The following is a 15719-nucleotide window of genomic DNA, read 5'->3' as shown; positions in this document are numbered from 1 at the left end:
CCGAGTCGCCCCGCCCTCCTCGAGGGTAGAGCCACTCCCATTGGCTCCCGTTCCTCCCAGCCGAGTCGCCCCGCCCTCCTCGAGGGTTGAGCCACTCCCATTGGCTCCCGTTCCTCCCAGCCCAGCCGAGTCGCCCCGCCCTCCTCGAGGGTTGAGCCACTCCCATTGGCTCCCGTTCCTCCCAGCCCAGCCGAGTCGCCCCGCCCTCCTCGAGGAATGAGCCACTCCCATTGGCTCCTGTTCCTCAAAGTCGAGTCGCCCCGCCCTCCTCGAGGGTTGAGCCACTCCCATTGGCTCCTGTTCCTCACAGCCGAGTCGCCCCGCCCACCTCGAGGGTTGAGCCGCTCCCATTGGCTCCCGTTCCTCCCAGCCGAGTCGCCCCGCCCTCCTCGAGGGTAGAGCCACTCCCATTGGCTCCTGTTCCTCCAAGCCGAGTCGCCCCGCCCTCCTCGAGGGTAGAGCCACTCCCATTGGCTCCTGTTCCTCCCAGCCGAGTCGCCCCGCCCTCCTCGAGGGTTGAGCCACTCCCATTGGCTCCCGTTCCTCCCAGCCCAGCCGAGTCGCCCCGCCCTCCTCGAGGGTTGAGCCACTCCCATTGGCTCCCGTTCCTTCCAGCCCAGCCGAGTCGCCCCGCCCTCCTCGAGGAATGAGCCACTCCCATTGGCTCCTGTTCCTCAAAGTCGAGTCGCCCCGCCCTCCTCGAGGGTTGAGCCACTCCCATTGGCTCCTGTTCCTCACAGCCGAGTCGCCCCGCGCTCCTCGAGGGTTGAGCCACTCCCATTGGCTACCGTTCCTCCCAGCCGAGTCGCCCCGCCCTCCTCGAGGGTCTCACACAGACGGCACTGCGATCGCCATCAAGCACACTCAGAGACAGAGACTGAAGTACGCGACTTTCTCGCCAATAACCTCCATAGACTTTCCCCTCACGTCAATGCAGACCCCAGCAGACTAATTCTGACAACTACTTCCTCACTTTTGACATTACATCCGAACACATCTTTTCCATAATCAAAGGCATGAAAAAGACATGCCCAGGACAAAGTGGCATAAATAAAACCATCTTAAGACACCTCCCCCTTGAGGCCATTGCATACTTAAACAAAGACTCTCAATGCCGCCCTTTCAGCAGGCTACTTCCCCGACAAGTTCAAGAAGGCCACGTTGAAACTAATACCAAAAGTTGGTAAAAAAAACTCACTACCCCGCTAACTACAGGCCAATATCCCCCTTTGAAGAGCCGGGGAAGATATTTGAGTGAATTCTTGACCACCGACTCAGGACATTCCTTGAAGACTCCAACATCGACAAAGACTTATAGTTTGGGTTCCGCCCAGGCAGGGGAACCACGCACGTCCTCGCTCTCGTGACCAAGACTGTCGCCCAACAGAAAGCTGACGGGGGACAGTGCCATCTCGTCCTGAGAGACATCACCTAAGCCTTCGACAAAGTCTGGCACCTAGGGATGAAGTACAAAATTTTACACCTCGGACCTCCTATCATTCTAGAAAAACTCTTATGCGACTTTCTAGATGATAGGTCTGCGAGAATAGGACTTGAAAACTACCTCGGTGACAGCTTTGACCTGAGCTGCGGTGTCCCTCAGGGCAGTGTGCTCTCCCCGACACTATTCACTCTCTACACCAGAGATACCCCTCCCCCACTCAGAGGCACCAACATCGCATACGCCGACGATGTCACTCAAATCGTCGGCTATCCAAGGAGGTCAATTCAGATGGCTCAACTCTCAACATCCAGGGAAATTGACTCCGTTAACTCCTACGAGTCGAGATGGCGAGTACAAACCAACAACAAATTCACTGTCATGAAACTCGGCTCCCTATACCAATGAACAACTGATTACTGCAAATGACACACACCACACGCAACAAACGGGCAAAATCCTGGGTCTCCACATCTCCACAAATGATTTTTTTTTCTAAAACAAAGGAGACAGCTCAAGGGCACACAAAAAAATAAAACAATAATAAAAAAAATGCCCGCTACTCGCTGCTCCAAAAAAAGAATCAAAAGAGGTGGCCGAAAAAAAGGTCAATTTCGGGAGGAGAGGAGGAAAGAGTTCAAGTCGTAGGCAGGAGGAAATACAGATGAAGGAAGATTGTTCCAGAGTTTACCAGCGTGAGGGATGAAAGAGTGAAGATGCTGGTTAACTCTTGCATAAGAAGTTTGGACAGTATAGGGATGAGCATGAGTAGAAAGTCGTGTGCAGCGGGGCCGCGGGAGGGGGGGGGTGGCATGCAGTTAGCAAGTTCAGAAGAGCAATCAGCGTGGAAATATCGATAGAAGATAGAAAGAGAGGTAACATCGCGGCGGAATTTAAGGGGTAGAAGACTATCAGTAGGAGGAGGAGAGCTGATGAGACGAAGAGCCTTAGCCTCCACTCTGTCCAGAAGAGCTGTGTGGGTGGAGCCTCCCCACACGTGAGATGATTACTATAATTATGTTTAGAATAGAGTTCAGTATGCCAGTACGTCAAAACTATACAGATTTAAGCTGATGCCCATGCACAAACATAAAAACCCACCTTGTAAAAACACTTATCCTGCCTATCCTTGATTACCCTCCCATTCCCACACACACATTCAGTAACTCTCAACTCGCTAAGCTCCAGAGGGTCCAGAACACAGCCTTACGTTTTGCCACCAACCAATACCACCCATACGCCATGACCACATAGCAAATCCACATAGCAACAAACACTCTCCCTCTCAACACAAAAATATGGCAAAGCCTTTCCCTGCTCAACATAAACCACTTCAACACCCTCATTGACAACGCGAAGAACATACTCAGGTACCACAGAGACTTCCCAAACAGCCTTGCCGCAATAAACTCCCTGCCTGCACCGCTACTCCACTGAATCTGAGCCACCCCAAGGAAGCAACTCCAGAATCACGGCATCCACACTCGGCTATCTAGCCATACGCAAACACCACAACTACACGTTACGCCCAAAAACACATATGTAAACAAAATCGTGACTACGTGCCAAACAATGTATCAACCAAACTCCAGCTTCATGAACTGATTGTAAGCCTAAAAGTGTAATAAAATGATCTAGATAGGTGGACATCCCGCCTTCTCTTCTCCCTCCTACTCCTTCTTTACCTTCCTCACCCACCCTCTTTTAATTCTTCCCCCCTCGTCTCTCTAAAAAAAAAAAAAAAAAAAAAAAATCCACATCAGTTCCCCTGAAGAAGCGAAAGCGAAACTAGTCGGGAATAAGCTCATCTCAAACACAACCGTGCTTCCTCCCTCTTCCTGCACTCAACTTGTCGAAGATGTATTTACAATAATAACAATAATAACAATAATAACAATAATAATAATAATAATAATAACAATAATAATAATAATAATAATAACAATAATAACAATAATAATAATAATAACAATAATAATAATAATAATAATAATAATAATAATAATAATAATAATAATAATAATAATAATAATAATAATAATAATAATAATAATAGTAATAATAGTAATAATAATGATGATGATGATGATGATGATGATAATAATGATAATAATAATAATAAAAAAATAAAATAATAATAATAATAATAATAATAATAATAATAATAATAATAATAATAATAATAATAATAATAATAATAATAATAATAATAATAATAATAATAATAATAATAATAATAATAATAATAATAATAATAATAATAATAATAATAATAATAATAATAATAATAATAATAATAATAATAATAATAATAATAATAATAATAATAATAATATAAACACTAATAATAATAATAATAATAATAATAATAATAATAATAATAATAATAATAATAATAATAATAATAATAATAATAATAATAATAATAATAATAATAATAATAATAATAATAATAATAATAATAATAATAATAATAATAATAATAATAATAATAATAATAATAATAATAATAATAATAATAATAATAATAATAATAATAATAATAATAATAATAATAATAATAATAATAATAATAATAATAATAATAATAATAATAATCTCAACGGTTGTGACGATGTGGATAACCATATCATGACTAGCAGTAATAACAATACAAATATTAACATGCATAGCGTAGATTTTGATGATCAAATTAAAAATTATTCTACTTTTATTTTTCTATCAACAAACATATCAATCATATACGTCGATGCTTTTTTGTTATTTTTTCATTTTAATTATTATAATTATAATTTTTATTATTATTATTATTATTATTATTATTATTATTATTATTATTATTATTATTATTATGTGTGTGTGTGTGTGTATGTGTGTGTATTGTGTGTGTGTGTGTGTGTGTGTGTGTGTGTGTGTGTGTGTGTATGTGTGTGTGTGTGTGTGTGTGGGTATTATTATCATAAGTACTGCAATCATCACCGGTAATCATGTTGTTTATCTTGCTGTCTATTGTAGCTATGTTAACATTCCTTACTTTCTTGTTCGAGCGGTCTATCAGCCTTTCCCTGAAGCCAAGGATTTTCCTCACGTCCTCTGGTCGCAGCGTGTCGTCACCTGCTGCAGCGTTCACCCCGGCACTGGACGTGACCTGCAACGACATTCGCCACTGACTTTACCACCAATTGAGACTGGCAGCCAGGCTCTTCATGTGGAGAGAGAGAGAGCCCTAGTGCCGGTGACGCTGAGGGCGCAACAAGAAGAGGGAACAGTCGAGACAACGTCCGGGGAGTACACTCCAACCGACAACCGCAGAGGTGGCGAGGAGCAAACAGGAGGCAGCAGCAGGAGGCGGACAGACACCCATCAAACGCTGCTCACCGCGGTTCCTCTCGGCAGACGCCTCCCCCACCTCGTCGTCACCCGGCCAGACAAGGCCACCACAGCCGACCCGCCCACGGACACCAACCCGCTCCTCGACGCCGCGACAAGGTGTGTGACTATTGCTCCCGTCGGGGACACGCAGCAGAGGAGTGTCACGCGAGGGCTGCAGACGAGAGGCAAGAACACCTCCTCAGACGTATGATTGCTGAGGTTAGGCAGCCTGTCTCCAGTCACCTGCCCCCTCCACCGGGACCCTCACACATCGCGCCACAGCCTCCTTCCTGGGGCCATACACCTGGCTGGCAGTGGTCGACCCCTCTCTCCTACCTGAGTAGCTCCAGCACCCATCACCAACTCAGGTAGGATGGCAGACACGCCGAGGACTCGTCACCAGCTGGTGCTTCTCTCCGCCAACGTGCGAGGCCTCCGCACCAACATCGGGGACCTGACCCATAGCTTTGTCCTGAGGCACCGCGTGGACATACGTAGCTGTGGTGACTGAAACGTGGCTCAACAGTGAGGTGGAGTTATCCTTCGGCAGGATTCCAGGCTACACCCACTGGATCAGGAGAGACCGGCAGGGAAGACAAGGCGGCGGTGTGGCAGTGTGCCTCAAGGAAGGAGTGCAGGCCCAGAGACTTGAAGTAGAGACACCACCCACGACAGAGGCGGTGTTTCTCAAAGTAATTCTGGCAGATGGCACTGCCCTCCTCCTGTGTGCCATGTACCGCCCCCCAAGGCAAGGGCCTGCCCCCCTGGATTTTCTGACGGAGCAAATGGACGACCTGCTGACTCGCCATCGCTGCAGGCATGTCCTAATCGTGGGCGACTTAAACCAGCACATGGAGGGAGCCGCCTACGAGAATCTCCTGACGGTGCAGGGTCTGACAGATCATGTCACCTTCCCGACCCATGAGCGAGGCGGGACGCTGGATCCCGTTATCTCGGACCTGGGAGAGGGCAGGGTCACGTGCCAACAGCTTGGGCCGGTAGGCAGCTCTGACCCGAGCAGACGTGGGCGTGGCGCGGGATGAGGCCACTTCCCACACTATCTGGCTGTGGGACAGAGCTGACTGGCCCTCCCTTAAAAGAGACCTGCAGCAAACAGACTGGCACACCCTTCTGTCTGGGCGAGCAGAGCCCATGGCGAAGGCCTTTACTGAACGTCTCAAAGCTCTCCAACGAGAGCACATTCCACACCGCCAGTACACCTCCAAGCCCACCGATCAGCCCTGGTTTGGTTACCGCTGCCGCCTTGCTGCAGAAAGAAAATATTCTGCGTGGCTCCGCTACAAAAGGAGCCCAACCCGCCGCAACAAAGCCCTGCATCGAGCAGCGTGCAACAATATGGTGGCCACCAGTAAATGGGCGAAACGGAGGTGGGAAAGAGACCTCCGCGCCAAGCTGTGCGGGCCAGGGGTGGGCAGCAAGACCTGGTGGACCCTTGTTAAGGAAAAGCAAGGCAGCAGCCACCAAGAAACAATCCCTCCCCTCACCAAGCAGGACGGCACCACAGCCACCAGCAGCAGGGAGAAGGCAGAGCTCCTGGCTGACCTTTTCTCTGCCAAGATGTCCGTCGCCGACCCCACCAGACATCCACCACAACTGCCACAGGAATGCAACCAGACCCTGACAGAGGTTGCGGTACACTGGGAGCAAGTGGAGCGCCTTCTAAGAGCGGTGGACGTCAGGAAGGCCACTGGTCCTGACAACGTTAGCCCACATGTGCTGCGTCACTGCTCCAGTGAGCTGGCAGGACCCCTCTCGGAGGTGTTCGGGGCCTGTGTCCGGGAGAACACCTGGCCCTCTATATGGAAGGAGGCTCGCGTGGTGCCGGTTCACAAAAAGCGGGCCAGATCTGACCCTGCCAACTACAGGCCTATCTCCCTCCTGTCTGTAGTTGGAAAAATCTTCGAGAGAATAGTGGTGGAGGCCATCACCCGCCACCTCGAGAACAACGCCCTCATCACTGACCAGCAGTTTGGGTTCAGATCTGGGCGCTCCACTTCAGACCTCCTGCTGCTCCTCTCCAGGGATTGGCAGGACTCACTAGACACCGGCCTGGATACCATTGTCGTCGCTTTCGACATCGCGGGTGCTTTTGACCGGGTGTGGCACGCGGGCTTGCTGGAGAAGCTTCGTGCCAAAAGCATCCAAGGACGCCTGCTGATGCTGATGAGCGACTACCTTCAAGGAAGAAGCCTCCACGTCGTCGTCGGCGGCCAGCAGTCCAAGGACCTCCCAGTGGGTGCCTCAGTCCCTCAAGGATCTGTGCTGGGACCTGTCCTCTGGAATCTGTACATCGACGACCTTCTCAGGAGTCTGCCAGCAGTCTCTGCATACGCTGACGAATGCACGCTCTCCCTCTCCTTCCCTCGCCAAGAAAGCCAGCAAGCGGTTGCTGAGGTCAACCAGCAACTACGCTTGATACGGGAGTGGGGGGAGCGCTGGCAGGTGAACTTTGCTCCTGAGAAGACTCAGGCGATGGTGATCTCTCGGTCCCCGGAAGCCACACAAGCTGTCGAAGGAAGGGTGATGTTTGGCTCCGTCACCCTCCCGCTCCAGGATTACGTCAGGATCCTCGGAATGGACTTGGACCGAGAGCTGCGCTTCGACCGCCACCTGAAACACGTCGCCCACCAAGCCTCCCTACGTGTCTCTGCCCTTCGTAGAGTGGCTAATTTCCTCGACAAACGAGGAATTATGCTCCTCTACAAGGCCCAGGTAAGATCCTACCTGGAGTACGGAGCTCTGACCTGGATGTCCAGCGCTGCCACACACCTGCAGAGACTGGACAAGGTGGAGCGACGGGTGCAGCGACTGTTACAGGAGAACAACCCCCAGCCGCCCCCTCAGGACATTATACATCTTGACACTCTGGAGCACCGCCGGGACGTCGCTGCGCTGGTGGTGTTCCACAAGGCCCAGGTACAAGGAGTACCACACCTGGCGAGACTGAGGCTCCCCCCGCGAGAGGCTGTGAGAGATACGAGAACGGTACTCTCCAGCCACGAGCAGGTCGGGGTGCCCAGGTCACGCGCCAGCCAGCACCAACGGACCTTCACCTCCAGGGTGTCCCACCTGTGGAACACATTCACTGCAGCAGGGCCAACAATGAGGGAAATGTCCACCCAGCAGGTAAAAGTGGCTGCTCACAGGTGGCGAAGAACATGCCCCACACCACTAGTGATGCTAAATACACAGTGAGCAAGTGTAAAGGGCTTTTAAAATAATGCACGAGAAAAGGTGACATTTTAGGCCCTAAAAAGTGCACAGAGAAACATATGCTACTCGAACGATCGCATAAAGTGTCGTCGGCGAAATACAAATCTGCTGTGTAACGAGAGAGAGAGAGAGAGAGAGAGAGAGAGAGAGAGAGAGAGAGAGAGAGAGAGAGAGAGAGAGAGAGAGAGAGAGAGAGAGAGAGAGAGAGAGAGAGAGAGAGAGGAGAGAGAGAGAGAGGAGAGAGAGAGAGAGAGAGAGAGAGAGAGAGAGAGAGAGAGAGAGAGAGAGAGAGAGAGAGAGAGAGAGAGAGAGAGAGGAGGTACACTGACAGGCATACAGTAGAGACAGACAGACAGATAGCGATGCTAACAGCGTGCCAAAACTCACCTCAGGATTCAGGCTGTAGGCGGCGTCCCCGTGCACCGCGCCGCTTCTCCTCGCCAGCCACCTCGCTGCTAAGTCTTTACCCTGCCTCTTAGCCAAGTCCAGCGGCGTGAGGTCATCACCGGCCCCCGTACTGGGCGCCGCATCCTTATCCAGCAGGTACCTGACCACGTCCAGACGCCCTGCCTTAACAGCCCAGTGCAGGGGTGTCAGGCCATCGCCGTCCATTGCGTTAAGAGGCCAGCCAGCCCCCTCCAGGGCCTTCAGCACAGCCTCGTGGCCACCAAAGCTGGCGAGGTGCACCGGGGTGTGTCCGTCGGCGGCCTGCAGCAGCTCGGGGGTGGGCGGCGTGACCGGGATGAGGGTAGACACACACTCAGCTTCATCATTTACTGCAGCCCAGTGGAGGGCCGTCCATCCTGTGAGGGAGAGACGGACAGTTTTCAGTGCTCGGCAGTGACCATTAAGTTACCAGACAGTGCCCTAGTGCCGCCGTGTGACACACTGCACGGCAGCCACAACGGAGGCTGTTGTGAATACTGCTGATCCTGGATACGGGAGGCAGAGAGGCCTGTTGTTGCGACAATAACGAGTGTGGCGGGAGGAGAGGGAGAGGGAGGATGCGAGGGAAGGAGGGGAGAGGAAGGAAGGGAGGAAGGGAGTTTAATGATAGCGGGAGTGAGTGAGAGGAAAGAGTGGAGGGATGGAAACAAGGAAACATGGAAATGCAGGCAACATAAAGCCTATTGGCTCATTACGTGGTTGCCCGCTTTGGTGATTTAATCTGCTCGATAGCCACTTGGGGCCTGGGGAGCAGATGAAAGCACCTCGACATTGAGGAGCAGATAAAAAGCACCTCGATATTGAGGAACAGATACAAGAACATAGAAATAAACGGAGGCCGAGTGGCCCACACAGGGCAGCCCCAGAATCCCCCCCAATACTCACGGTGGGTGAGGTGTAGTCTCAGGGGCACAGGTAGAGGCTTGATCCTCGTTTTACCGGCGGTACTAGGCACGGCACCAGTAACCTGTCACCTTACTGCACCCACACCTCACTCCACCTGTCATGCGGACATTAACTGTTGCTGTACTCTATTGTTGACTTACGCTACTTGTAATGAGAGGGTTGAAGGAGGGAAAGGAGCGTAGGTAGAGTTATGAGAGGTGGGAGGGAAGGATAAGGGGGAGGCGAGGGATAGGGAGGAGGGGAGGGAAGGGAAAATAAGGACTGCAGGGAGAAGAGGGAAGGGAAGGATATGGAGGGGAGTGAGAGGAGATGAGGGAGAGGAAGGAACACATAGAACACAAAGGAAGAACAAACAACAGCAATAGCTTAGCAATAGGAAGCAAAGAGTGCAAATCAATGGTAAAAGATCTGACTGGGGATGTGTTACGAGTGGGGTCCCACAAGGTTCGGTATTAGGTCCACTTTTGTTTATTATTTATATCAATGACTTAGATACAGGAATTAGTAGTGATGTTAGTAAATTTGCAGATGATACCAAGATCGGTAGAGTAATTGAGTCGGATCAGGACGCTAGTATTCTCCAAGGTGAACTCAACAGATGATATGACTGGGCGGATAAATGGCAGATGGAGTTCAATGTAGGGAAGTGCAGTATTCTGAGTGTAGGTAGGAACAACACCTCACATAACTATTCCTTAAATGACACTCTCATAAGTAGGTCTGGGTGCAAGAGGGATTTAGGGGTCTTAGTGAGCTCTGATCTCCGTCCAAGGGCACAATGCATTCAAGCTAGAAATCGAGCTAATAGGGTACTGGGATTTATTTCAAGGAGCGTAAGCAACAGAAGCCCCGAAGTCTTCCTCAAACTATATTTAGCATTAGTTAGACCTCATCTTGACTATGCGGTTCAGTTCTGGTCACCTTACTATAGAATGGATATCAAAATGTTAGAATCGGTGCAGAAGAGAATGACTAAGATGATTCAGGGGTTGAGAAACTTCCCATACGAGGGAAGACTCAAATAGTTAAACTTGCATTCTCTAGAAAGGCGAAGGGTGCGTGGAGACATGATCGAGGTTTATAAATGGATGAAGGGCTTTAATAAGGGAGACATTCATAAGGTTTTGTTGGTAAGAGAACCGGGTAGGACACGAAGTAACGGGTTTAAACTGGATAAATTCAGATTCAACAGGGACATAGGCAAAAATTGGTTTACTAACAGGGTGGTGGATGAGTGTGGTGAGTGCCAATACAATTGTCACATTCAAAAATAGACTAGATAAATTCATGGACAGCGATATTAGGTGGGGTTAGATACACGGGAGCTTAGGGTCAAAGGAGCTGCCTCGTACAGGCCTACCGGCCTCTTGTAGACTCCTGCGTTCTTATGTTCATATGTAACAGCAGACCTACTGGTCCTTACGAGGCTGTTTGTGACAAGCTACACTAACTATATAATCAAAGGTGGAAGATGAAGGACAACAAAGGCGAAGGCTCCTCCCCACACCCCCATCCCTCCAGCCAAAGCTGGCAGGAAAGGAAAAAGACCTATGCAGCATGGAAAAACTCCATGGAATTTATGTTGGAAAGAGGAAAGAACTACCATTACTGCTACCACTAACCGGGCGATAAAAGCGGACAAGGACACCAGTATTCGAAAGAACTTAACGTTATTACGACAATGAGTAATATCTTAGTTGCTGGTTGAATTCAAAATACTTGTCCAATCTATTCTTGAAGGCCTTAACTGTTGTACTATCAACGACATCACAGGGTAGAGAGTTCCTAACATTAACAACTCGATTGAAGAAGAAGTGTTTAGCTTCGTGCAACGATAATCTTTTACCACTTATCTTCAAATTGTGATATTTTCTTGTTCTATTTGATCGATCAATTGTAAAGTAATCTTCCGCATTAATATCACTGAATCCTTTAAACATTTTAAACACTTCTATCAGATCGCCTCACATTCCTCGTTTTGATAGGCTGAATAAATTTACTTCTTTAAGCCTTTGTTCATATGATAAATTTCTCAACCTAGGAATCATCTCTGTTACTCTTCGTTGAACCCATTCCAACTTTTCTATGTCTTTTCTGTAATAGGGAGACCAAAACTGTACACAGTATTCTAGACGAGGTCGAACCAACGAATTATACAGTTTTAATATTACTTTTTCCGATTTATTATTAAAGACTCGTCCGATGAAGCCAACCAATTTGTTTGCAGTTTTAACTACCTCTGAACAATGCTGACCGGGCTTTAAATCGCTTGATATAGTGATTCCAAGATCCTTTTCTTTACTTACTGCCGAAAGTTGGTGGCCATTCATTATGTACCGAACGCGATTGTTATTTTTTTTCCGATGTGCAACACTTTACATTTGTCAACGTTAAATTTCATTTGCCATTGATTGGCCCAACGTGCAAGTCGATCTAGATCTGATTGTAAAGCTTCTTCGTCGAGTGTCGCAGTTACTTTACTAGCAATTTTTGTGTCATCAGCAAATTTTGATACTTTGCAAGTGAGCCCATCATCGATATCATTAATATAAATCAAGAAGAGCATGGGGCCAAACACTGATCCTTGAGGTACGCCGCTTCTGACATCGTGCCAGTTAGATGTAACACCGTTTAGAACTACTCTCTGTTTCCGCTCAGAGAGCCAGTCCGCAAGCCAATTGTGAATGTTACCCGAGATACCGTGCGCCAATAGTTTGCTGAGCAATCGTTGGTGGGGGACCTTATCAAATGCCTTTTGAAAATCCAGATATATGATATCGACTGATCTGCTTTCATCAAACACCTCAAAAATATAATGAAAAATATCAAGAAGTTAGTCAAACACGAACCTTTACTACGGAAGCCATGTTGCGAGTTATTTATTATATTATTTTCCTCGAAGAATTTCAACATATTGTCGCGAATGATAGTCTCCATTAACTTACAAACAATCGATGTCAGGCTAATTGGTCGATAGTTTCCTGGATGAGACTTGTCCCCCTTTTTGAAAATTGGTGTGACATTTGCAAGTTTCCAATCCGACGGAACTTTTCCAGCTGTTAAAGATTTTTGAATATGATGGAGAGCGGTTTACAAATTTGATGTTTGATTTCTTTTAAGACCCTAGGGGTAATTTTGTCTGGACCAGGAGCTTTGCTTACTTTAATCTTTTCAATTGTGCGTAAAATGTCACTTTCTACGATGAGCACGCCACTTAACATCTTTTCGGTCCTTCTAGCCTCCGGCGGTTGAAGTGCTAAACAATCTTCGTCGGTAAATACGGATGCGAAAAAGTTATTTAGGATTGTAGCCATTTCATTTTCACCGTTCGTGTGGTTACCATTATCATTAGCAAGCGGTCCGATACCACAAGTGAGTGACTTTATTTTTTACATAGCTAAAATAATCTTTATGATTAGATTTACTTGTTTCCGCTATATATTCTTCAAGATTCTTCTTGCTTCGATTTATTAATTTCTTGGTTTCGCGGCGAATTCTGTCCAAATCTAGTTTGTCAGAATCACTCTGGGTTGACATGTATTTACTCTATACGCGCTTTTTTAGGAGATACCATTTGGGTTTCTTCTTAAAAGCTAAACCTTTTCTTTACTAGGAGTTACATATTGATGCTGGAAAAGGAGAAGGAGAAGGAGGGAGAGGAAGGAAAAAGAGGGGAGGGAGAGGAAAGAGAAGGAAGGGAGGAAGTGGAAAAAGAAGGAAGGGAGGGAGAGGCAAGAGAAGAAGGGGAGGGAGCGGAGGGAGAAGGAAGGGAGGGTGAGGAAGGAAAAAGAGGGGAGGAAAGGAAAGAGAAGGAGGGGAGGGAGTGGAAGGAGAAGGAAGGGAGGGAGAGGAAAGAGAAGAAGGGGAGGGAGCGGAGGGAGAAGGAAGGGAGGGAGAGGAAGAAAAAAGAGGGGAGGGATAGGAAAGAGAAGGAGGGGAGGGACGGAAGGAGAAGGAAGGGAGGGAGAGGAAGGAGAAGGAAAGGAGGGAGAGGAAGTATATGGAGGAGAGTGAGAGGAGAGGAGGGAGAGGAAGCAGAAGGAGGGGAGGAAAAGGAAGGAGAAGGAGTGGACTTAGAGGAAGTATATGGAGGGGAGTGAGAGGAGAGGAGGGAGAGGAAGCAGAAGGAGGGGAGGAAGAGGAAGGAGAAGGAGTGGACTTAGAAGAAGTATATGGAGGGGAGTGAGAGAAGAGGAGGGAGAGGAAGGAGAAGGAAAGGAAGGAGAGGAAGTATATCTAGAGGAGTGAGAGGAGAGGAGGGAGAGGAAGGTCGAGTGGAGGAAAGGAAGACACAAAAATCATCACCTCAACCACTATACAATAAACACCACCACACCCACACCCTTCTTCTCTCAAAACACACGAACTACAACATACGACATGGTAATATCCAGTAACAAAGCCGCACATAACGCAATAATAAACCCTCGGCCACCTACCACTTCAGACCATCTTTACATAATCATTACGTTAACAAGCAAAGCCATCACTAACTCAATCCTCCAAGAGAGAGAGAGAGAGAGAGAGAGAGAGAGAGAGAGAGAGAGAGAGAGAGAGAGAGAGAGAGAGAGAGAGAGAGAGAGAGAGAGAGAGAGAGAGAGAGATAGAGAGAGAGAGAGAAACAGAGAGAGAGAGAGAGAGAGAGAGAGAGAGAGAGAGAGAGAGAGAGAGAGAGAGAGAGAGAGAGAGAGAGAGAGAGAGAGAGAGAGAGAGAGAGAGAGAGAGAGAGAGAGAGAGAGAGAGAGAGAGAGAGAGAGAGAGAGAGAGAGAGAGATAACAGAGAGAGAGAGAGAGAGAGAGAGAGAGAGAGAGAGAGAGAGTGAGTGCTGCCACCCCCTCTCCCTCCATCTCGTGAGAGTATTTTGCTCATTATTACTATTTCACTTTCCTTTTCGTTCTGAATTCACAAAATAATCCATACGTTTTACCTCCCTCCTTCCCCTGTACGTTTCTCTCCCTCGCGCTTGTTTCCCTGTTTTCTGGGCTCCAGAAGAGGGGGTAGGGAGGGATAGGAAGGGGGTAGGGAGGAAGGAAGGAGAAAAGGAAGGAAGTGACGCCGGCTGCTGCCGCCGATACACGCTGGAACGCACACACACACACGAACGCACGCTACAACGACGAATAGTTCATTGTAGTTACCACAGCCAGTTTGTTTGTTGGTCTGTTTAGTGTAAACAAAATTAATGTAATACTATACGAGACACAGTTATTACCTCATGGTAAGGCCAAAATAAGTACTGTATGTACCAAACTTCATTCAAGACGAGGCTACGAGCTTTTGTCGCCGGCCGCCGCCGTTGACACGCTAGAACGCATGCATACACACTCACATACGAACGCACGCTACAACGGCGAGTTTCGGCGTTTCTTTCATTATAGTAAACACAGCCAGTTTGTTTTTTGGTCTGTTTAGTGTATCAGCTAAGGCTTTATAAACAATAAATCCAAAACATGCAGTATTCAAGACAGGTATATATGGTGTAACAGTAATAGTATTATGGTATCGTACAGGTTATTGTACATCTGGCAGTCGGCAGCCGTTTCCACTCGTTCCATAATATATCGACTGTGTTTCAAAATGATTGGCGACAGTTTCTCGAAATATTCGTGTGTAGCAAAATAACGAAGATTCATATACTTCTTATTGATATCACTTGTTAATCTTGGGTATTTTCTGCGTTTTTCTGTAGGACTGTTTTTCTTTTACACTTAATAATAATAAAAAAAAAGTGTACCGTTTTGATAGAAGTGGCTCAATAGGGGCCACATCTGCCCCCCCCTCGGTGCTTGTAGTGTTAACATTCAGTACGCAGACGACATAACACAGATAACTTGCCATGCAGGCAAATCACGAGCATTAATGGATAACAGGACACGGAATGAGATTAAATAAATAAACTACGAGAAAAAGTGGAAAATAAAGACGAACAAAGACAAGTTTAAAATAATACCACTAACAGTATCAAAGAAGCATGAAATAACAATAGAAGGAACCGCTATAAACTACTCAGAAAGAGGAAACGTTCTGGGACTAACCATGACGCGTACAGGCGTAGGGAAACACGTAGCAGAAAACAGAATCAGAGGAATAGAAGCCCTAACGGATTTACAAAGATTTAATAACACACCAACTCACATCAAGCTGCGCCTTATAAAATCATTCATATTACCACTAATTCAATACCCCATCATCCCATTAGTAACAACAAGAGACACAAACAAAATGGAACTACGACGGATACAAGGCCAAGCCCTCCGATTAGCATTCAACGAAAGACACCCATTCACAAAGAATACAGAAACACTACATGAAGAAGCA

At 47.3% G+C, this 15719-nt stretch overlaps 1 protein-coding gene across 1 annotated transcript in view; it reads right to left on the bottom strand.

Moving 5' to 3' along the window:
- Window positions 1-1312: 1312 nt before the first annotated feature.
- Window positions 1313-15719, bottom strand: part of LOC126989361 (ankyrin repeat, PH and SEC7 domain containing protein secG-like) — a 15505-nt gene continuing 1098 nt past the window's right edge. Inside the window, exons 2-4 of the mRNA XM_050847982.1 lie at window positions 8435-8850; window positions 4476-4589; window positions 1313-1456 (exon numbers count right to left, since the gene is read on the bottom strand). Coding sequence (XP_050703939.1) covers window positions 1313-1456; window positions 4476-4589; window positions 8435-8850 — 674 coding nt within the window. The remainder of the gene's footprint in view (window positions 1457-4475; window positions 4590-8434; window positions 8851-15719) is intronic.

This window comes from Eriocheir sinensis, unplaced genomic scaffold (assembly GCF_024679095.1).
Source record: "Eriocheir sinensis breed Jianghai 21 unplaced genomic scaffold, ASM2467909v1 Scaffold1133, whole genome shotgun sequence".
NCBI lineage: Eukaryota > Metazoa > Arthropoda > Malacostraca > Decapoda > Varunidae > Eriocheir > Eriocheir sinensis.
Note: the sequence above shows the minus strand (reverse complement) of the source record. Positions and strands in the feature narration are given on the sequence as shown.